We start from the raw sequence: 24493 nt of genomic DNA, 5'->3' as shown, positions 1-24493 counted from the left end.
TAAAATTAAGAGACCACTGCAAAATGTTCAGTTTATCTGATTTCTTTCTTTATACAGGTCCTTCTCAAAAAATTAGCATATAGTGTTAAATTTCATTATTTACCATAATGTAATGATTAAAATTAAACTTTCATATATTATAGATTCATTATCCACCAACTGAAATTTGTCAGGTCTTTTATTGTTTAAATACTGATGATTTTGGCCTACAACTCCTGATAACCCAAAAAACCTGTCTCAATAAATTAGCATATCAAGAAAAGGTTCTCTAAACGACCTATTACCCTAATCTTCTAAATCAACTAATTAACTCTAAACACATGCAAAAGATACCTGAGGCTTTTAAAAACTCCCTGCCTGGTTCATTACTCAAAACCCCCATCATGGGTAAGACTAGCGACCTGACAGATGTCAAGAAGGCCATCATTGACACCCTCAAGCAAGAGGGTAAGACCCAGAAAGAAATTTCTCAACAAATAGGCTGTTCCCAGAGTGCTGTATCAAGGCACCTCAATGGTAAGTCTGTTGGAAGGAAACAATGTGGCAGAAAACGCTGTACAACGAGAAGAGGTGACCGGACCCTGAGGAAGATTGTGGAGAAGGACCGATTCCAGACCTTGGGGAACCTGAGGAAGCAGTGGACTGAGTCTGGCGTGTGCAGGAAATAGGCTACAGGTGCCGCATTCCCCAGGTAAAGCCACTTTTGAACCATAAACAGCGGCAGAAGCTCCTGACCTGGGCTACAGAGAAGCAGCACTGGACTGTTGCTAAGTGGTCCCAAGTACTTTTTTCTGATGAAAGCAAATTTTGCATGTCATTCGGAAATCAAGGTGCCAGAGTCTGGAGGAAGACTGGGGAGAAGGAAATGCCAAAATGCCTGAAGTCCAGTGTCAAGTACCCACAGTCAGTGATGGTGTGGGGTGCCATGTCAGCTGCTGGTGTTGGTCCACTGTGTTTCATCAAGGGCAGGGTCAATGCAGCTAGCTATCAGGAGATTTTGGAGCACTTCATGCTTCCATCGGCTGAAATGCTTTATGGAGATGAAGATTTCATTTTTCAGCACGACCTGGCACCTGCTCACAGTGCCAAAACCACTGGTAAATGGTTTACTGACCATGGTATTACTGTGCTCAATTGGCCTGCCAACTCTCCTGACCTGAACCCCATAGAGAATCTGTGGGATATTGTGAAGAGAAAGTTGAGAGACGCAAGACCCAACACTCTGGATGAGCTTAAGGCCGCTATTGAAGCATCCTGGGCCTCCATAACATCTCAGCAGTGTCACAGGCTGCCTCCATGCCACGCCGCATTGAAGCAGTCATTTCTGCCAAAGGATTCCCGACCAAGTATTGAGTGCATAACTGAACATTATTATTTGATGTTTTTTTTTTTTTTTAATTAAAAAACACTTTTATTTGATTGGACGGGTGAAATATGCTAATTTATTGAGACAGGTTTTTTGGGTTATCAGGAGTTGTATGCCAAAATCATCAGTATTAAAACAATAAAAGACCTGACAAATTTCAGTTGGTGGATAATGAATCTATAATATATGAAAGTTTAATTGTAATCATTACATTATGGTAAATAATGAAATTTAACACTATATGCTAATTTTTTGAGAAGGACCTGTAGGTATATTTTTGAGTAAAATGCAAATTGTTCTTTTATTCTATAAACTTCTGACAACATGTCTCCGAATTTCCAAGCAATAAATTTGGGATTTTTTTTCTGAAAAAGAGAAATGGTCAAAATTAGAAAAACAAAAACGGTGCTTTCAGACCTCAAATAATGCAAAGAAAACAAGTTCATAATCAATTAGAAACAACAATACTAATGTTGTAACTCAGGAAGAGTTCAGAAATCAATATTTTGTTAAATAACCATGATATTTAATCACAGCTTTCATGCGTCTTGGCATGCTTTCCACCAGTCTTTCACACTGCTCGTGGTGTAAAGATTTAAGCAGTTCTTCCTTGTTTGATGGCTTGTGACTATCCATCATCCTCCTGATTACATTCCAGAGGTTTTCAATGGGGTTCAGGTCTGGAGATTGGGCTGCCCATGACAGGGTTTTGATGTGGTTGTCTCTTAATTTTTGCCAGAGCTGTATATCAGGATTGATGTGTATGTGTATTTTTTACATATATCAGCATGTCAGTATGTCTTGCTGAGCCTACTTAGCTCTTTTTTGCAACAGCTCAGAGATAATTAACCCTTTAGCCGTGGACTAGATTCATTCTACACAGTATAGTTGCTAAGACTGCCTGACAATACAATATTAAAGAGTACAGCAGAGTTCCCATAGCAACCGGTCTGTCTAGAATGAATCAGTTGTTTGTCATAACTGCTGATGTCATAAATTAACAATCAGATTCCGCCATTGAACCCGGACCGTGACATACACAGCATATCACTAATTTCATGCAAGACCATGGTGCATCACATCAGGAGAAATAAGAAAATTCATCTCCACAATACAAGTAAGGCCTCTTTCACACTAGCGTCGTGCACTGCACGTCGCTATGTGTCGTTTTGTAGAAAAAACGCATCCTGCAAAATTGCTTACAGGATGCGTTTTTTCTCCATACACTTGCATTAGCGACGCAGTGCGAAGCATTGCCACACGTCGCAACCGTCGTGCGACGGTTGCGTCGTGTTGCGTCGGACCGTCGCCACAAAAAAACGTTACATGTAACTTTTTTATGCGTCGTGACTGTCTTTTCCGACCGCGCATGCGCGGCCGGAACTCCGCCCCCGCCTCCCCGCACCTCACAATGGGGCAGCGGATGCGTTGTAAAACTGCATCCGCTGCGACAGTTGTGCGGCGCTTTCACAGTTTGCGTCGGTGCGCCGCAACGTCGCATTGCAACGTGCAGTGCACGACGCTAGTGTGAAAGTAGCCTTACAGCCACTTTGTTCCAGGTTGGGGGCATACAGTGGGGAAAATAAGTATTTGATACACTGACAATTTTGCAAGTTTTCCCACCTAAAAAGGTGGTCTATAATTTTTATTGTAGATACACTTCACCTGTGAGGCCAGCGTCACACCTAACGTGTAAAAATACAGTCCGTTTTTTACGGCCGAGATATGCAGAAATGTTCATGAACAGTGATCCATATGTCATCCATATTCAATGTGAGGATACGATTTTTTTCTCCAAAGAGCATCCGTGTGTCATTCGTATGGCGAGATTTTCTCGCCGGCTTGCAAAATGGACATATAATGGATCCATGGGCTCAAATATTGTTGAAAACATATGTACAGTCTATATATATATATATATATATATATATATATATATATATATATATATATATATATATACCGTATATGTCAGTGAGACACATACAGTACAGAGCAAAAGTTTGGACACACCTTCTCATTTAAAGATTTTTCTGTATTTTCATGACTATGAAAGTTGTAAATTCGCACTGAAGGCATCAAAACTATGAATTATCACATGTGGAATTATACAGGTCCTTCTCAAAAAATTAGCATATAGTGTTAAATTTCATTATTTACCATAATGTAATGATTACAATTAAACTTTCATATATTATAGATTCATTATCCACCAACTGAAATTTGTCAGGTCTTTTATTGTTTTAATACTGATGATTTTGGCATACAACTCCTGATAACCCAAAAAACCTGTCTCAATAAATTAGCATATTTCAACCGTCCAATCAAATAAAAGTGTTTTTTAATAACAAACAAAAAAACCATCAAATTATAATGTTCAGTTATGCACTCAATACTTGGTCGGGAATCCTTTGGCAGAAATGACTGCTTCAATGCGGCGTGGCATGGAGGCAATCAGCCTGTGACACTGCTGAGATGTTATGGAGGCCCAGGATGCTTCAATAGCGGCCTTAAGCTCATCCAGAGTGTTGGGTCTTGCGTCTCTCAACTTTCTCTTCACAATATCCCACAGATTCTCTATGGGGTTCTGGTCAGGAGAGTTGGCAGGCCAATTGAGCACAGTAATACCATGGTCAGTAAACCATTTACCAGTGGTTTTGGCACTGTGAGCAGGTGCCAGGAAGCATGAAGTGCTCCAAAATCTCCTGATAGCTAGCTGCATTGACCCTGCCCTTGATGAAACACAGTGGACCAACACCAGCAGCTGACATGGCACCCCACACCATCACTGACTGGGTACTTGACAGTGGACTTCAGGCATTTTGGCATTTCCTTCTCCCCAGTCTTCCTCCAGACTCTGGCACCTTGATTTCCGAATGACATGCAAAATTTGCTTTCATCAGAAAAAAGTACTTGGGACAACTTAGCAACAGTCCAGTGCTGCTTCTCTGTAGCCCAGGTCAGGCGCTTCTGCCGCTGTTTATGGTTCAAAAGTGGCTTTACCTGGGGAATGCGGCACCTGTAGCCCATTTCCTGCACACGCCTGTGCACGGTGGCTCTGGATGTTTCCACACCAGACTCAGTCCACTGCTTCCTCAGGTTCCCCAAGGTCTGGAATCGGTCCTTCTCCACAATCTTCCTCAGGGTCCGGTCACCTCTTCTCGTTGTACAGTTTTTTCTGCCACATTGTTTCCTTCCAACAGACTTACCATTGAGGTGCCTTGATACAGCACTCTGGGAACAGCCTATTTGTTGAGAAATTTCTTTCTGGGTCTTACCCTCTTGCTTGAAGGTGTCAATGATGGCCTTCTTGACATCTGTCAGGTCGCTAGTCTTACCCATGATGGGGGTTTTGAGTAATGAACCAGGCAGGGAGTTTTTAAAAGCCTCAGGTATCTTTTGCATGTGTTTAGAGTTAATTAGTTGATTCAGAAGATTAGGGTAATAGGTTGTTTAGAGAACCTTTTCTTGATATGCTAATTTATTGAGACAGGTTTTTTGGGTTATCAGGAGTTGTAGGCCAAAATCATCAGTATTAAAACAATAAAAGACCTGACAAATTTCAGTTGGTGGATAATGAATCTATAATATATGAAAGTTTAATTGTAATCATTACATTATGGTAAATAATGAAATTTAACACTATATGCTAATTTTTTGAGAAGGACCTGTATACTTAACAAAAAAGTGTGAAACAACTGAAATTATGTCTTATATTCTAGGTTCTTCAAAGTAGCCACCTTTTGCTTTGATGACTGCTTTGCACACTCTTGGCATTCTCTTGATGAGCTTCAAGAGGTAGTTTAACTGCTGACATCGGAAAAGCAGTTTAACCCCTTAGATGCTGCTCACGTGACAGTGGAATCTATGAGGTTGGAAATGGATTGTCAATGGAATTAGCATGGCAGTCACGGCCAGCTGGAGACCTCCATATCTACAGTGCTTATATTGCACAAGCCATCACACGTTCAATCCCATATATATAGATATAGATATATATATAGATATATATACAGTACAGACCAAAAGTTTGGGCACACCTTCTCATTTAAAGATTTTTCTGTATTTTCATGACTATGAAAATTGTACATTCACACTGAAGGCATCAAAATTATGAATTAACACATGTGGAATTATATACTTAACAAAAAAGTGTGAAACAACTGAAATTATGTCTTATATTCTAGGTTCTTCAATGTAGCCACCTTTTGCTTTGAGGACTGCCTTGCACACTCTTAGCATTCTCTTGATGAGCTTCAAGAGGTAGTCACCAGGTATGGTTTTCCAACAATCTTGAAGGAGTTCCCAGAGATGTTTAGCACTTGTTGGCCCTTTTGGCCTTCACTCTGCGGTCCAGCTCACCCCAAACCATCTCGATTGGGTTCAGGTCTGGTGACTGTGGAGGCCAGGTCATCTGGCGTAGCACCCCATCACTCTCCTTCTTGGTTAAATAGCCCTTACACAGCTTGAAGGTGTGTTTGGGGTCATTGTCCTGTTGAAAAAGAAATGATGGTCCAACTAAACGCAAACCGAATGGAATAGCATGCCGCTGCAAGATGCTGTGGTAGCCATGCTGGTTCAATATGCCTTCAATTTTGAATAAAACCCCAACAGTGTCACTAGCAAAGCACCCCCACACATCACACCTCCTCCTCCATGCTTCACGGTGGGAACCAGGCATGTAGAGTCCATCCGTTTACCTTTTCTGTGCCGCACAAAGACACGGTGGTTGGAACAATAGATCCCAAATTTGGACTCATCCGACCAAAGCACAGATTTCCACTGGTCTAATGTCCATTCCTTGTGTTCTTTAGCCCAAACAAGTCTCTTCTGCTTGTTGCCTGTCCTTAGCAGTGGTTTCCTAGCAGCTACTTTACCATGAAGGCCTGCTGCACATAGTCTCCTCTTACCAGTTGTTAGAGATGTGTCTGCTGCTAGAACTCTGTATGGCATTGACCTGGTCTTTAATCTGAGCTGCTGTTAACCTGCGATTTCTGAGGCTGGTGATTCGGATAAACTTATCAAGCAGAGGTGACTCTTGGTCTTCCTTTCCTGGGGCGGTCCTCATGTGAGCCAGTTTCTTTGTAGCGCTTGATGGTTTTTGTCACTGCACTTGGGGACACTTTCAAAGTTTTCCCAATTTTTCTGACTGACTGACCTTCATTTCTTAAAGTAATGATGGCCACTCGTTTTTCTTTACTTAGCTGCTTTTTTCTTGCCATAATACAAATTTTAACAGTCTATTCAGTAGGACTATCAGCTGTGTATCCACCAGACTTCTGCACAACACAACTGATGGTCCCAACCCCATTTATAAGGCAAGAAATCCCACTTATTAAACCTGACAGGGCACACCTGTGAAGTGAAAACCATTCCCGGCGACTACCTCTTGAAGCTCATCAAGAGAATGCCAAGAGTGTGCAAAGCAGTCATCAAAGCAAAAGGTGGCTACTGTGAAGAACCTAGAATATAAGACATATTTTCAGTTGTTTCACACTTTTTTGTTAAGTATATAATTCCACATGTGTTAAGTCATAGTTTTGATGCCTTCAGTGCGAATTTACAATTTTCATAGCCATGAAAATACAGAAAAATCTTTAAATGAGAAGGTCTGTACTTTTGGTCTTTACTCTATATATTCTGGCATAAACACTTTGATCAATTGGGACCTTAATGTGTCAAAGTTTTATAGTCTGAGGCCATGTACACACATTCAGTATTTTCCATCAGTATTTGCAACCCAAAACCTGGAGTGGAACAATCAGGAAAAGTATAGTAGAAATATGTCACCGCTTCTGTATTATCACCCACTCCTGGTTTTGGCCTACAAATACTGAGGTAAAATACTGACCAAAAACTGAACATGTGAACGTGACCTAATGAAAACACTGCCACCAGTCAGTCCACAGTCTAGTGTAAAGTAATTCTGCAGCGGGTCAGTCTAGTCTAGTGTGCATGCTGCTGCTAGTAAGTCGCTGGTCTAATGTAACATTTTCCTTTGGTCAGTCCACAGTCTAATGCCTATTCCAACAACAGTCAGTCTACATGCTGCAAACAGTCATTTTAGTCCAGTGTTAACACTGCCATCATTCACTACTCAGTGTAGTGTAAAACCCTTTTTAGAAGCAGCCACTTTTTGGCATTTATGAACAAGACCCATTTTTTAAAGATCTGGTGTGTGTCATATTATGTGGTAGTAACTCTGGAATGCATCTGCATGTTCCAATGATTTGGAGTTTGTTTTTATTTTTCTGTGCACATTTGAGCCAATTCATTGAGACTGGCCTAGGGGATAATCACGTCACGCCAGTCTTGCAGAAATAGGTGGCGTTAAAATGAATTTGCCAATTTCTACCTAAAGTGCCAGTATTTTTTGCAAATTTGACAGGCGAGAGTGTTCATGCCCTGGGTCCACCCATTTAGGTAGAGCTTAGTCAAAGTGACAAAAAAAACTCTAAAAGTTTGCAATATGTCACAGCATTGACATCAGATTTACCGGCGTAAAAGCTTTGATGAATCGGTCCCATTGTACTTCATGATAATGGTAAATTTTGGTGGATATGTTTTATTTTTATTTATAAAAATATCAGGAATTCGATGAAAAACAAAATTTGTTAAAAAAAGTTTGCAGATTGTGTCATTTTCTGTGACCCGTAACATTTTTGTTTTTCCATCGATTGAGATGGGTGAGGAGTTGTTTTGGCATAATGAGCTGACAGTTATATTTACACCATTTTGGGCCTTTTTTTGTTTTGATCTGTTTCTATTACATTTAATTTCTAGTGCTTTCATTTTCTTTTCTCGTTACGGCTTTTGCCGATCGGGTTTATTGATGTTATTTTGACAAATCAGAGTTTTATTAATGTGGCGATATCACATATGTGTATTTTTAAAAAAATGTTTTTATTCCTTTACTTTCAATGGGGAAAAAGGGGGTTATTTGTACTTTTATATTAAAAAAAGTATATATATATATATTTAAAAGAAAAATACATATATTTTACTTTAATTGTTAGTCCTCTTAGGGGACTTGAACCTGTGATCATCCTATCGTTATACTATATGCTGCAATACTATACTAACCCATTGGGGTCCCACAATCTTGTCAAAGGGCACTGATGGAAGCGAGTAAGTGCGTGCAGACGCACATGTTACATAGAAGTTCCTCTGTCAGAGATTGATAGTGGTGTTTAAATGGTTACCAGCTGTGGCCTGAGCTGACAGTTCAAGGTGGTGTTCTCAGAGATCTGGGGTTCCAGGCAAAAAGGAGTCCAGATCAAAAGCCCAAGATCTCCCATGCCAGCTCCTGGTGACTTTCTTACTGTGCTCCATTACCCAAGACATGGTGATGATGACCCATAGTATTACTTAGTATCTTTATATGCAGCTTGTTCTTACTACATGTAGATTGTACAGTTACATAGTGAATGTTACTTATGTTTTCTAGGGTGTTTGAAGCCCTCAAAGGACAATCCTGAACTTGTGCCAAAAGACAATGAAAACACCCATGGAGCAGAGCCGGGGACTGCGGCTATCAGGAAATATATGATTCTTGAATTCATTAAGAAGCATAACCAGCAAAAACAGAATGCAGGTGAAAAAGAACAAGGTAACAGCTCACCTTGTAAATCCTGCACACGATGATAGTTGCAGTTGTTTTAGTAATTGTATTTCATTCAGATTGTTTTAGATAATATTTGCTTCAAAACTCTAACATCTCCATGTACTTGGGCATCATCAGAAGAGACGGCCTTAGGCTGAATGATGTCCCTGTGCAAAATTGCCCTCTCCTCGTTGATATTTTACTCAATGTCCCCAGGACACAAGCATTGGCAGAAGGATATATTTTATATTCTAAGAAAATTGATTTAGGCTGTGATCACACGACATCTTTTAAATGCCACAGCAGCCCATGAGTTTTCCTGGCATATCCACCGCCGATGTCTTTTAGTCTAAACTGTGACTTATAAAGACTGGGTGGTTCCGAGCGAAAGCTGCCTGAAGAATGGGTATGCCAGTTATTTTAACTGCTTTAGGGATTTCCAAACCCTGAAACTGTTAAAAGACGGATCATAAGACGGAACATGTGCACAGCATTGTCATTTTGACATTGCTGTGCATTAGGTTCAGTTTATGATAAACTTTTGTGGAGCTTTTCTAGGAAGATTCCAGGAAGCAATATGCCTGAAAAAGATACCATGTCCCCATACCCTTAGATATTCTTCACATATACTGTAGGTGTAAAACTGTTTGAAATGTTGTAAAATTTTTGCACTGCTCATAGATCAGTAAAGTTTTATAACGATTTGTATTTTTACACCAGTCCCATCCAGTTCTGCCTACTGTTTGAATAGTGGGCAGAGATTAGTTGTGAGAGTCACAGTAGAGCGTCCAATCCATATATTGTACATAATATATAACACATATACAATCCTCATCAATTAAATTATAATATTAAAGAGAAAACAGTCGTAGGATTATGGAAATCATCTCAATTTATCCAGTATTGAGTATGAGCGCCATGTGCAGAAAATCCCCCCACTTAAACGCATTGACTTCTATAAATGAGGTTATTAATCGTTGTCTGAGAAATATTCTGCCACGCTGAATGCACCACTGGTTCCTCTATTAAATCAATGTAATGCCAAGCTGTCAGTGGAATGAAGATTACATTAAGCTATCCCACGCCATAATCCTGTAAAGAGAACCAGTGTAAAGTTCCCTTATGAAGTTCCCTTCATGAGGTTGCCCAATTGGTTTCCGAACTAGTCTCTGGCCATCATTGTGTCAAAGAAAAAAGCAGGACTCATTGCTGAATAAGCGGAATATTCATCCCAGCCTCCATTGCCACTTTGCTCTGCACCATGATAGCCTTTCATAGCAGTGGACTTAAATATTTTACACTTTGATTGCTGGTGTAATACACTGCAACATTTTTGTAAGGCCTTCTGCAATGCCTAACAAGGCCAGTACTTGACCTCGGATTGTTATGGCAACCATCGCACTACAGTGGTGTAAATGGGGTAAAACAACCGAGATCAATGCAGCTGGGTGTCGATTATACAGCTTGTGGGCGCTAAACAATTAATCCTTGATGTTGACAAATAAGAACTCTGTAAAAAGGCATATCATAGGTCATTAGAGGGTTAAAGGCTGCCGTTGATCAGTCCACAAATTAGTGTAAGTACTGCCACATTACTCCATAGTCTAACATAAATGATGCTTCTGGTAAGTCCTGTCTGCAGTCGTACCAAAAAGTTTTGAGACTAGCACAAATTTTGTTTTTCACAGTTTGCTGTTTCACTCTTTTTGGATCTTTTAGTCAGTCAGTAATCTATGGTCACGAAGTACAATTATGGGTTGTGGGTTATAGTTGATTTAGTGACAAAATGTAGAATTGGTGGAGAAAGGTTGAACTTGATGGACCTAGGTCTTTTTTTCAACCTATATAACTATGTAACGATCAGCATTTCATAAGTTTTTACACTTTCATTGATAAGTACATCAACTTTATGAAAAGACTCAATATTTACAGTGTTGTCCCTTATTTCTGAAGACTTCTGACCTTTGTCCGTCTGCATATCAGCTTCTGGGCCAAATCCTGACTGATGACAGCACATTCTTGTCTAATCAGTGCTTGGAGTTTATCACAATTTTTTGTGTTTTTGTTTCTCCACTGGATTTTTGAGAATTGACAACAGGTTCTCAATGAGATTCAGCTCTGAGAAGTTTCCTGGCTATGAACCCAAAAGTTCAATGTTTTGTTCATCAAGCCACTTAGTTATCGCTTTTGCTTGTGACATGGCCTCCATGATCCCTGAAAAAGCATTGCTCATTCCCAAATTGCTCCTGAATGGTTGGGAGTTGTTGCTCTTGGAGGATGTTTAGATCCCATTTTTTATTCATGACAGCGTTCTTGGTCAAAATTGTAAATGAACCCAACCATGGATTAGAAGTCCCCACATATGAATGGTCTCAGGATATATTGCTGTTGGCATGACACAAGAGTCATGGTAGCGCTCACCTTTTCCTCTCCGGACAATCATTATTCCAGATGTCCCAAACAGTCTGAAGGGGTTTCATCAGAGAAAATAACTTTTCCTCAGTTCTCTGCAGCTGAATCTCTGTTCTTCTGCGAAGATAATTCTCTAATGAAACCCCTTCAGACTGTTTGGGACATTATTCTTGAATACTGATTGTCCGGAGAAGAAAAGGTGAGAACTACCATGAGATCTCCATCTCACTGAGAATCTGTGGACAGTCCTCAAAAAGAGTATGGGCAAACACAAATACAGAAATTGTAATAAACACCAAGCACTTATAAGACAAGAATAGGCAGTCATCAGTAAGGAATTGGCTCAGAAACTGATATCCAGCTGCCAGGGCAAAGGGCAGAAGTTTTTGAAAATAAGGAATGACACTGGAAATATTGAGTTTTGCATGAACTTCATGGATTTGTCAATAGAAGAGTTAAAGCTTATGAAATGCTGATAATTGTACTTCAGTAATCCTAAAAACATCTGACTAAAAGATCTAAAAACACTAAATCAGCAAACTGTGAAAACAAAAATGTGTGCCTGCCTCAAATCTTTTGGCCACGACTGTAGTATGGGCTCTTTTTCTGGTTACTCAATTACATTAATAGGATAAAATCCTCTCTGAAAATATAATGAGTATGCTGTGGAATTAAGAATATGCAGCACTTGTATAGTCAGGTGGAATTCTTTCTTCCATCTTTCTCAAATCACTTTAATGGAGAAAAGGAATTAATTCAAAAAGGCAACTTTTCATAGAAATATAAATGACGTCTTTGAATTCTTAACCCTGAAATTAAATTCATGACCATATGAACTGAGTTCAGTATCTCCTATATTTGATAAATTGGGCAATGGTGCTTTCTGCCATCTGTCAATGTGATAAACCCTCCGTCTATTTTGGCATGTAGTAGGTCATAGAAAGGTGAATAAAAGGACACCTTGCTATCTGTGAACCGATGTCTATTCCAGAGAAATCAATGTTTTTCTTAACATGTAAATGAGCAATTAAGATCTATGGGCAAGACATGATCTCCCTGAGAATCTGCCTCCAGGGCTTATTATAACTGAAAGTGGGCGTTACTATGTCTTAAAGTGGACCTTTGTGACCAAATTTTTCATTTTTGAACTGGACACATGATGTAATAGTTGCTGCAGAGAGGTATAAAAAAATGTAGTCTCTACGCTGAGAAGATATCAGCATTCAAAGTATTTGGCACTTAATGAGTTAACTTTTCTTAAGTCCAAGTGGATGCTATCAGTTTTCACTGGGGGGCATATGAGTTGCCCAATCATTAAAGGGGTTATCCAGCCTTGCGGTACAAGTCTGCAGTCATTCTATGTGACTGTAGACTTGTGAATCCTCACATTGCGTGCACTGCTTGCTGTGTAGATTCTCTGTTGCCGGCATTGGGAGCAGGTAGTAATATGACTGCAAGTATGCAATTTTCATACTTCCAGCCACATTCCGACAAGACATATCCAGTCATGCCCAATTCACTTGTATTAAAAGAGGCTGTGACCGTCTAGTCAGCACATGGCCACATATATTCAAATCACATACTTGAGGTCACGTGCGCGCCTAGAAGGTACTTGGAGATTCGAACACAGATGATTCACAAATTATTTATCTTTCAGATTAGGTTCATTTGGGGGAAAGGAGAAGCACAGCAGAGCTGAATTTCACAGCACCCTCAGCTCTGCTGTACTGCCCCTTCCCTTCACTGGCTGTCTAGAGATAAGTCACACTAATGTCTATTACACTCAGGACATCTTGTAACTGATCTGCAGTGAGTGCACAACAAGCAACTCCTGTGGAAGCTATAATTACACTGCTCTCACTGCAGAGGGATTACAAGATGCTGTGAGCACAACAGTGTGACTCATCTCTGGAAAAACAGTCTAGGGGAAGGGCAGTGCAGCAGAGCTCACTGTGCTATGAGAAGAGGATAGCTGATAGAAAGGTTTGTATTACGACACAGCTGAACTCAGCTGCACTTTCTAATAATGCAGGAAGTTAGACCAGAAAATCAGGGCTGTATCATTACATCTCACTCAGTGATAAACCTAAACTATTATGGAGGCATATTCTTTTTCTGCTGTGTTGCTGCTTGCTACCTGGTCACATCATACAGGAAGAAGAAGTACACATCCCCATTAAAAACTATACAATAGAACCCACTTGCTGATTTCTTTTAAAACAGGGCTGTTATAACAGTCTCAGTTAAAATGGAAAATGCATAGTGTAAAAAAAACCTTTGGAGAACACAATATAGTAGTAAAAACATATTTTATAGTAGACACTTATAAAATTAAAAACTATAAACACTGATAAGAGATGATATGTACTAATATGCCACACCCTCCTCTATGGCCTCCCCGCTAACTCTCTTGCACCACTCCAGTCTGTCCTCAACTCTGCTGCTCGGCTAATCCACCTCTCTCCTCACTACTCCCCTGCTTCACCCCTCTGCAAATCCCTCCACTGGCTCCCAATTCCCCAACGAATCCAGTTCAAACTACTAACACTGATCTACAAAGCCATCCACAACCTGTCCCCTCCCTATATCTCAGAACTAATCTCCCAATATCTTCCCTCACGTAATCTTCGATCCTCCCAAGACCTCCTACTCTCCTCCACACTTATTCGTTCCTCACACAACCGCCTCCAAGATTTCTCCCAAATATCCCCCATCCTGTAATAAGGCAGCACCCCCATAGGCAGACCCTGTAATGAGGCAGCACCCCCATAGTCAGACCCTGAAATAAGGCAGCACCCCTATAGGCAGACCCTGTAATAAGGCAGCACCCCTATATTCAGACCATGTAATAAGGCATCCCCCACAGTCAGACCCTGTAATAATGTAGCCCCCCATAGGCAGACCCTGTAATAAGGCAGCACCCCTATAGGCAGACCCTGTAATAAGGCAGCACCCCCATAGTCAGACCCTGTAATAAGTTAGCCCTCCATAGGCAGACCCTGTAGTAAAGCAGCACCCCTATAGTCAGACCCTGTAATAAGGCAGCCCCCACAGTCAGACCCCATAATAAGGCAGCAGCACCCATTAAAAAATAAATAAATAACTACTCACCTCTCTTCTTCCTGGTTCCTGCGCTGCTCCCGCTGATCTCCTGATCGCAGTGACGTCATCGCGCCCGCTGTCAGTGTCGGCGACGTCAGATGCCGACTCTGACAGGGGGATGATGGGAGAAGGAGCGCCGCGCTCCTTCTCCCTTCATTGCGATCAGCTGTATCAGCTAAATGCCGGTACAGCTGATCTTTCGATGATGGCGGGGGGCCACTGCTGGCACCGGGCCCCCCGCCTGTTCAGGGGCCCAACAGCGGCCGGGCGGCAGAGCAGGGAGATCGATTCTCCCTGCTCAGCGCACCGAAACAGTTACAGTAGCGTAGCTCCGGGTGGGCCCCTCAGAGCATCGGGCCCGGGGAGCCCGCACCCTCTGCCCCCCCGGTAGCTAAGCTACTTCTTACAATGATACCTTGGTTGATAAAATCCGCCTTGTGGCTGTTGTTTATTTTTATTTTCAGTTTTGAGTTAATGAGATTCTCGTGCTCTGGGGCGGCCTGTGGGGGAGTCTTCATGTGGTGCTCTGATTAGGTATTCACCAGCATGGCTTCTGACAGGTCACTGATCCCTCACTGACCTGCCTCCTAGCTTACATAATGAATATTATATATATACTAGCTGAAGAGCCCAGTGTTGCCCAGGCACAGTAACTAACTGTGGTTAGTTATAACAAATAACGGCAGCTTTTAAGGGGCCTTATTCCTCCTGCACCTCATCCTCCTTCTTTTTACACAGCCTCCTCCTGCACCTCACGCTCCTTTATACACAGCATTTTTCTGCAGCACAGCTTTTATATGCAATCACAGTGGCAGGCAGACAGTGCTGCCCCATCCCCTCCATGCCAGCACTGCCCCATCCCCTCCATGCCAGCAGTGGCCCTCCGCTGCTCTCAGGTCATTCCCATTAACCCCTAATAGGCCTGCGGGGACCCATAGCGGGGCACGGGTGTGATTTACGCCTTCTGCAAAGGTTTGCGCCTCTTCCTGCTGGCATACATGATGTTGGTGTTCATGTCGCTGCTCCTTTCCATCGCAGACTGACAGCGGGGGCTCCGCCAAGGTGTGGTGGGTTTCTTGTTTCCTCCTTCTTGCCAGGCCAGGAGCTGGTGCATACATCCAATCCCAGACCCGGAGATTTTCTGGGCTTTATGTCCCAATCAGCACATTGGTGGCGGCGAGCAGCGCAGACAGAGTGAAACTCTGGAGAGGGGCCATCACTGCTGCCGGAGAGGATGGCACCACCCCGCGCCACCTGCTTCTTTTTTCCTCTCTTCCTGCCTGAACTCTCGGTAGATGCGAGATCCTGGGCAGCTAAAGGACCTGTGATAATGTCACGACCATGTGACCAGTCACGTGGTTGGGAGAAGAAGTCAGATGCAGGGCTGTGCTGGTGCTGGAGTAGAAGTGTCAGCTCGTGTCACAGAGCAGGGTCTTATATCACATCACTGAGGGAAGTATAGACATGGGATCAGAGGGTCCCTGCAGCAGAGCTGTGTGTGCTATGTATGTGAGGCCAAGCTGTGTGTCACAACTGTTGTCGGGTGTCCCTGGACCAGGGACTCTTTCCCTGTGGCTATGCGGAGTGGGCAGGAATCTGTGGAGTGGGCATGGCTTGATACATACACACACACACATACATACACTTAGCTTTATATATATATATATATATATATATATATATATATACTAGCTGTTTCCACCCAGCTAACGCTCGGCATGCTCATTGCTATCTAATTAACGCTGCTAGTGATTAAACTGAAGTAAATAATGACAACATTCAATAGCGCTTACACAGGTGGTAAATTAACTTAAAATGAAGTTAATAATAATAATAATTAAAAATCAGAATAATACTAATACATTTTATTCACAGTGTAAAATCAAAAGCAAACTGGATTTGTCTGGTAATGTGTGGGGACAGAGCCTCGTGTGGTAATGTGGAGGGACGGGGCCTCGTATGGTAATGTGTGGGGACAGAGCCTCATGTGGTAATGTGTGAGGACACAGCCTCATGTGGTAATATGTGAGAACGGAGCCTCGTGGGGTAATGTGTGAGGACGGAGCCTCGTGTGGTAATGTGTGGGGACAGAGCCTTGTGTGATAATGTGTGGGGACGGAGCCTCGTGTGGTAATGTGTGAGGACGGAGCCTCGTATGGTGATGTGTGAGGACGGAGCCTCATATGGTAATGTGGGGGGACAGAGCCTCGTGTGGTAATGTGTGGGGATGGAGCCTCATGTGGTAATGTGGGGGGACGGAGCCTGGTGTGGTAATGTGTGAGGACAGAGCCTCGTTTGGTAATGTGGGGGGACGGAGCCTCGTGTGGTAATCTGTGAGGACAGAGCCTCGTATGGTAATGTGTGGGGACAGAGCCTTGTGTGGTAATGTGTGAGGATGTAGCCTCGTGTGGTAATGTGTGGGGACAGAGCCTCGTGTGGTAATGTGTGAGGACGGAGCCTTATATGGTAATGTGGGGGGACAGAGCCTCGTGTGGTACTGTGGGGGGACAGAGCCTCGTGTGGTAATGTGTGGGGACAGAGCCTCGTGTGGTAATGTGTAGGGAAGGAGCCTCGTGTGGTAATGTGGGGGGGCGGGATTATGTGTGGTAATGTGGTGGGGGGGCGGGATTATGTGTGGTAATGTGGTGGGGGGGCAGGATTTTGTGTGGTAATGTGGTGGGGGGTGGGTTTTATGTGTGGTAATGTGGTGGGGGGCGGGATTATGTGTGGTGATGTGGTGGGGGGTGGGATTATGTGTGGTAATGTGGTTGGGGGGTGGGATTGTGTGGTGATGTGGTGGGGGGCGGGATTGTGTGGTGATGTGGTGGGGGGCGGGATTATGTGTGGTAATGTGGTGGGGGGCGGGATTATATTTGGTAATGTGGTGGGTCAGGATTATGTGTGGTAATGTGGTGGGGGCGATATTATGTGTGGTATTGTGGTGGGGGGGTGGGATTGTGTGTGGTGATGTGGTGGGGGAGCGGGATTATGTGTGGTAATGTGGTGGGGGGGCGGGATTGTGTGGTAATGTGGTGGGGGGCGGGATTATGTGTGGTAATGTGGTAGGGGGGCGGGATTGTGTGTGGTGATGTGGTGGGGGGCGGGATTATGTTTGGTGATGTGTTGGGGGGGTGGGATTGTGTGTGGTAATATGGTGGGGGAGGGATTGTGTGTGGTAATGTGGTGAGGGGGCGGGATTATGTGTGGTAATGTGGTGGGAGGCGGGATTATGTTTGGTGATGTGTTGGGGGGCGGGATTATGTGTGGTGATGTGGTGGGGGGCAGGATTATGTGTGGTAATGTGGTGGGGTGCGGGATTGTGTGTGGTAATGTGGTGGGGGTGGGAATGTGTGGTGGGGGGGCGGGATTATGTGTGGTAATGTGGTGGGGGGCGGGATTGTGTGTGGTAATGTGGTGGGGGGCGGGATTGTGTGTGGTAATGTGTCGGGGGCGGGATTGTGTGTGGTAATGTGGTGGGGGCGGGATTGTGTGTGGTAATGTGGTGGGGGGCGGAGATACTGTGCAGAGGGCGGGATTAGCGAGTAATCACGATGCGCTATATATATATATATATATATATATATATATATAGAAAAAAAATCCCCTTCTGCAGGCAGACTCCGGCAGTGGTACCTGCAGTGCAGCATGATCCCATCTATAATGTGTATGTAATTAATTTGTTTAATGTTATCCATAAATTCATAACAAAAAAAAATCTGATCCGATCCAATAGTTGCTACTGCGCAGGTGTTGGTGGCGCCAACTTGCTAGAGAAAAAAAAAATTTCTTCCTCCTCCAAAATACTGCCGCCAATGCCTGCGCAGTAGTGGCTGCCGGTAATTTTTTTTTAAAATTCATTTATGGATAACATCAAGCAAATGAATTACATACACATTATACAGTTGTGCTCAAAAGTTTACATACCCTGGCAGAATTTTTTGTTTTCTTGTCCTTTTTTCAGAGAATATGAATGATAACACCAAAACTTTTTCTCCACTCATGGTCAGTGGTTGGGTGAAGCCATTTATTGTCAAACTACTGTGTTGTCTCTTTTTAAATCATAATAACAACCCAATCACTGTAGATGTGATTATGCTGCAGTATAGGCGCTACCACAGGCGCCTGTCTGCAGAAGGGGATTTTTTCAGGATATATATATATATATATATATATATATATATATATATATATATATATATATATACAGTGGGGCAAAAAAGTATTTAGTCAGTCAGCAATAGTGCAAGTTCCACCACTTAAAAAGATGAGAGGCGTCTGTAATTTACATCATAGGTAGACCTCAACTATGGGAAACAAACTGAGAAAAAAAAATCCAGAAAATCACATTGTCTGATTTTTTATCATTTTATTTTCATATTATGGTGGAAAATAAGTATTTGGTCAGAAACAAACAATCAAGATTTCTGGCTCTCACAGACCTGTAACTTCTTCTTTAAGAGTCTCCTCTTTCCTCCACTCATTACCTGTAGTAATGGCACCTGTTTAAACTTGTTATCAGTATAAAAAGACACCTGTGCACACCCTCAAACAGTCTGACTCCAAACTCCACTATGGTGAAGACCAAAGAGCTGTCAAAGGACACCAGAAACAAAATTGTAGCCCTGCACCAGGCTGGGAAGACTGAATCTGCAATAGCCAACCAGCTTGGAGTGAAGAAATCAACAGTGGGAGCAATAATTAGAAAATGGAAGACATTCAAGACCACTGATAATCTCCCTCGATCTGGGGCTCCACGCAAAATCCCACCCCGTGGGGTCAGAATGATCACAAGAACGGTGAGCAAAAATCCCAGAACCACGCGGGGGGACCTAGTGAATGAACTGCAGAGAGCTGGAACCAATGTAACAAGGCCTACCATAAGTAACACACTACGCCACCATGGACTCAGATCCTGCAGTGCCAGACGTGTCCCACTGCTTAAGCCAGTACATGTCCGGGCCCGTCTGAAGTTTGCTAGAGAGCATTTGGATGATCCAGAGGAGTTTTGGGAGAATGTCCTATGGTCTGATGAAACCAAACTGGAACTGTTTGGTAGAAACACAACTTGTCGTGTTTGGAGGAAAAAGAATACTGAGTTGCATCCATCAAACACCATACCTACTGTAAAGCATGGTGGTGGAAACATCATGCTTTGGGGCTGTTTCTCTGCAAAGGGGCCAGGACGACTGATCCGGGTACATGAAAGAATGAATGAGGCCATGTATCGTGAGATTTTGAGTGCAAACCTCCTTCCATCAGCAAGGGCATTGAAGATGAAACGTGGCTGGGTCTTTCAACATGACAATGATCCAAAGCACACCGCCAGGGCAACGAAGGAGTGGCTTCGTAAGAAGCATTTCAAGGTCCTGGAGTGGCCTAGCCAGTCTCCAGGTCTCAACCCTATAGAAAACCTTTGGAGGGAGTTGAAAGTCCGTGTTGCCAAGCGAAAAGCCAAAAACATCACTGCTCTAGAGGAGATCTGCATGGAGGAATGGGCCAACATACCAACAACAGTGTGTGGCAACCTTGTGAAGACTTACAGAAAACGTTTGACCTCTGTCATTGCCAACGAAGGATATATTACAAAGTATTGAGATGAAATTTTGTTTCTGACCAAATACTTATTTTCCACCATAATATGCAAATAAAATGATAAAAAAACAGACAATGTGATTTTCTGGATTTTTTTTTCTCAGTTTGTCTCCCATAGTTGAGGTCTACCTATGATGTAAATTACAGACGCCTCTCATCTTTTTAAGTGGTGGAACTTGCACTATTGCTGACTGACTAAATACTTTTTTGCCCCACTGTATATATATATATATACACAAGATGGCGGCCCGATTCTAATGCACTGGGTATTCTAGAATATGTATAGTAGTATATAGCACAGCCCACGCAGTATATAGCACAGCCCACATAGTATATAACAACTCCCACGTAGTATATAACACAGCCCACGTAGTATATAGCACAGCCACGTAGTATATAACACAGCCCACGTAGTATATAACACAGCCACGTAGTATATAGCACAGCCACGCAGTATATTGCCCAGCCACATAGTATATAGCAAAGCCACGTAGTATATTGCACTGAGACATAGTATATAACACAGGCCACTCAGTATATAACACAGCCCACGCAGTATATAACACAGGCCACGCAGTATATAACACAGCCCACGTAGTATATAGCACAGCCAAGTAGTATATTGCCCAGCCACGTAGTATATTGCACAGCCACGTAGTATATTGCACAGCCACATAGTATATAGCACAGCCCACGTAGTATATAGCACAGAGACGTAGTATATAACACAGGCCACGCAGTATATAACACAGGCCATGCAGTATATAACACAGCCCATGCAGTATATAACACAGCCCACATAGTATCTAACACAGCCCACGTAGTATATAGCAATTTGGGCACCATATGCCTGTTAAAAAAATAATTAAAATAAAAAATAGTTATATACTCACCTTCCGGAGGCCCCCGGATCCAGCCCAGGCGTTTAGCGAAGCTCCTCGTGACGCTCCGGTCCCAAGAATGCATTGCGGCAATAACGCGTGATGATGTAGCGGTCTCGCTACGTCATCATCTCGTGAGACCGCTACGTCATCTCCGGTCATTGCCGCAATGGATTCTTGGGACCAGAGTGTCGCGAGGAGCGGGAAAGGCGCCGGAAGGTGAGAACATGATTTTTTATTTTTTTTATTATTTTTAACATTAGATCTTTTTACTATTGATGCTGCATAGGCAGCATCAATAGTAAAAAGTTGGTCACACCTTGTTAATAGCAGCATTAACGGACTCCGTTACACCGCATTATGCCGCGATGTAACGCAGTCCGTTTAACGGACTGCTAAACCGCTATGGGGGCACTTCTTGGAGGGCAGTAGGGAGCTGGCACTGACAGGAGGAGAGTAGGGAAGGGCGAATTCGTGGCCGGACTGTGCCCATCGCTGATTGGTCGCGGCCGGCCAGCCGCAATCAATCAGCGACGCAGGATTTCTGTGACAGACAAACAGACAGAAGTGACCCTTAGACGATTAGATAGATAGATAGATAGATAGATAGATAGATAGATAGATAGATAGATAGATAGATAGATAGATATAATATTCATTATGTAAAATAGGGGACAGGTCAGTGAGGGATCAGTGACCTGTCAGAAGCCATACTGATGAATACCTAATCAGAGCACCACATGAAGAATCCCCACAGCTCCGCCCCTGAGCACGAGCATATCATAAAGTGAAAAACTAAAAATAAAGATTAAACCAGAATCACAAGATGGATTTCATCAACCAAGGTATCATTTTAATCAGTATGAGGTCGGGGTCACACTACAGTGTAATACGGATCAGTGTTAAGCAAGAAAAAAAATCGCATAGCACTCGGACCAATGTTAATCTGTGGGACAGCTCAAATCATCCGTTTTTTTCCCGTCCGTATTACACTTGCAAGTGAAATCGCAGCATGCTGCGATTGTCCACGTATCTCAGCTGAGAAACGCCAATGCAAGTCTATGGGTGCGAGAAAAAATCACACAGCACACGGACCATCAGTGTGACTTGCGAGAAATTCTCAGGCATTGGGCAGGTTACAGGAAAGGCTCAGCCATTATTTGCTCATTTTGCAAGTGTGTGAGAAAATCTCACCATAATGAATGACATACGGATGACACACAAATACTTTTTTGAGAAAAAAAACACATCCTGGCATTGCACACAGATGAGATACGGATCGCCATACAGAGAACACTTGTGCGATTCTCAACAGACAAAATCACACAGATTTTTTATACATTGTGTGTGAGCCCGACCTAACTGCGCCGACTTGACACTATCTGTAGGTTACTGAGCACAATCCTGCTGACAGGTTCCTTTTAATTCACATATACAGTCTGTTTTGTAAAATTTGGTGACCGATCTGCTCTCAGTCTTCAGACTGCTTTTTTGTCTGTGCCTTGGCTGTGATGGAGATACTTAGGTATTTGACAAACCAGAAGATGCTCTGCTGGGAACCAGACTGAAGTTTAAACCTGAAGATCAGAGCACCTTTGAGTTTTGAAGGATCTTAATATGTTTTATAACTTGCAAATTTAAGCATGAATTATTGCTATTTTATGCTTGTTTCTTTTAGATTGTAACAAGGGGTGCATGGACATCGTTTCTGAGCCTCCAGAATTGGCATCCCATAGTGAAGAACCTCAAACTGTAGATGATGCTATAAAATGTACTAGTGAAAATGTTTCGTCACCAACGACCAACATTTGTAACCATCAAGTTGTGGCCAACAGACAAGAAACCATGGATAGACCTGAAGCTTTACGTGGTCAGGAACTTGTTTGTTCAATAATCATAGTGAATGAAAACAAGACTAGATGTGGAAAGGACCAAAGTCAAAGTATCAAACCCATCCATGCATGTTCCTCATTAACTAAGACACGGTCACAAGTTCTCCCAGAAAAAAGCAGGGTCTCCAAAATTGTGGACATGTTTAACAAGAAAGAAAGTACACTTTGCAATTATCAGCCTTTTGATCAAAAAGTGATAAGACTTTGTAAAGCACATGAGACCAGAAGAACTCTGAGCTACAAGGTGCAATGCAGAATAGCCTACTTATGCAAGTCTGATAAGGAAAACCGGGATCAGAAGAAGCAGGGTTCACCTAATCGCCAAGAAGTGTCAACTGCAGAAGTCCAAAGTACCTCCAGTTGGAAAACCATTTACTTGCTCCACATTACTATACTTTTCTTTATTGTTACTGTTGTATGTCTAGTCTGGTGAGCTTATGACCATACGCCTAAAAAAATAAGAAAAAATCTTTTCAACACCAAAAAGATTCAAGGTGTCTCTCTAATCAATTTATACAAATTACGCTGGGTCCACTTCAAGTTTTTTTCTTTAGCATGTGAGTCACGTGCCAGGGCCGTGGGGTTACTCGGTACCGGGTCCGGTGTTCACAGGGGGATGTCACGGTGGCTGCGACCCGGTCCGTGGCCCTAGGCGCCCATGTAAAAGGGAAAGGTCTTTAAGGAGATAAAGTCTATTGTTCGTGACGCCACCTGAACCCTCTATCCTCCTCAGATGGCTGTCTGGAACTGACTAGACTCTCCCTACAGACTACCAGTTATATATATATATGGGGAGTCACCTAGTAAATAGGATCAAAAGCTCCCCCTGGTGGCCTGAAGTGTGAATATGTTGCATGCTTGTGGTACCTGGCAACAGTTATCCTTTCTTGCCTCCAAATGTAACATCACTCTCCCCATGAGGAAAGCGACATTACTGTGATGACCAGAACCCTGGGGCACCACACTCCCCCCCGTTAAATCCAGTACTCCCAGACTGGGAAAAGAAGAACAACAATACATGTCAATGCAAAAAGACATACAATTTTTAGAATGCTGTAAACTTATATAACTAATTAATATTATGCAAACTAGAGCTTCCCTTTATGGGAGGTAAGGACACTTGAATGTTACAAAAATGTATTTACATTGTACGCGTACTTTTAGGGATAGAACAACCTAATTAACCAGTGCAACAATTAACTAACTATGAAATGCGATGACCCTTATGGGCATACTATCTTTTAAGTGCAAAGTCTTCGTCCAACCCCCGCGGGTTACTTTATTTTCTCCATTTTATCAAAAGTGCATCATCTACTTCTTTCATATAATACTATCAAAATATCAGTTTATTCGAGTTCACAATATCAGCTTACTAACTGCTATATTCTATCTGCTATATAAAATACAATTCTATCTAAGTTCAAGTCTCAATATTTATTCTTACTCACTATATTAATTCTTTAATATATTAACTCCCTGGCATATAGAATACAACTTTAACCAACTTTGGATATTAATTTCAGCAAAGTGCAACAAATCAACATTCAAGTCTTCTCAATACTGAGGTAGTGCAATCAACAACCCTGTAACAGCAGCAACAATGCGAGGGACCCGTCATTAACCCTCAACGTTGGACTTGGGCGCG

The 24493-nt window shown here is 42.6% G+C and overlaps 1 protein-coding gene across 2 annotated transcripts; it reads left to right on the top strand.

Moving 5' to 3' along the window:
• The first annotated feature begins 2370 nt into the window (after nt 1–2370).
• On the top strand, nt 2371–23345 carry LOC143781451 (uncharacterized). 2 transcript variants are annotated; one of them, XM_077268072.1, is made up of 3 exons: nt 2371–2483; nt 8814–8960; nt 22635–23345. In XM_077268072.1, exons 1-3 carry the CDS (start codon nt 2435–2437, stop codon nt 23279–23281), a joined length of 843 nt encoding a protein of 280 aa, XP_077124187.1. In that variant the 5' UTR covers nt 2371–2434; the 3' UTR covers nt 23282–23345. The 2 variants fall into 2 exon arrangements, with proteins under 2 accessions (XP_077124187.1, XP_077124186.1); XM_077268071.1 differs by having other exon boundaries at nt 8814–8975; nt 22635–23344.
• The last annotated feature ends 1148 nt before the right edge of the window (nt 23346–24493 follow it).

Source organism: Ranitomeya variabilis, chromosome 6 (assembly GCF_051348905.1).
Source record: "Ranitomeya variabilis isolate aRanVar5 chromosome 6, aRanVar5.hap1, whole genome shotgun sequence".
In the NCBI taxonomy this organism is placed as follows: domain Eukaryota; kingdom Metazoa; phylum Chordata; class Amphibia; order Anura; family Dendrobatidae; genus Ranitomeya; species Ranitomeya variabilis.
Note: the sequence above shows the minus strand (reverse complement) of the source record. Positions and strands in the feature narration are given on the sequence as shown.

Excerpts from the sequence above, each read along its gene's own strand:
- LOC143781451 (XM_077268071.1), top strand. The coding sequence starts at position 2,435 with ATGGTGCATCACATCAGGAGAAATAAGAAAATTCATCTCCACAATACA. Across the intron at positions 2,484-8,813 it reads AATTCATCTCCACAATACAA|GGTGTTTGAAGCCCTCAAAG; the intron begins GTAAGGCCTCTT and ends TATGTTTTCTAG. Across the intron at positions 8,976-22,634 it reads TGCAGGTGAAAAAGAACAAG|ATTGTAACAAGGGGTGCATG; the intron begins GTAACAGCTCAC and ends TGTTTCTTTTAG.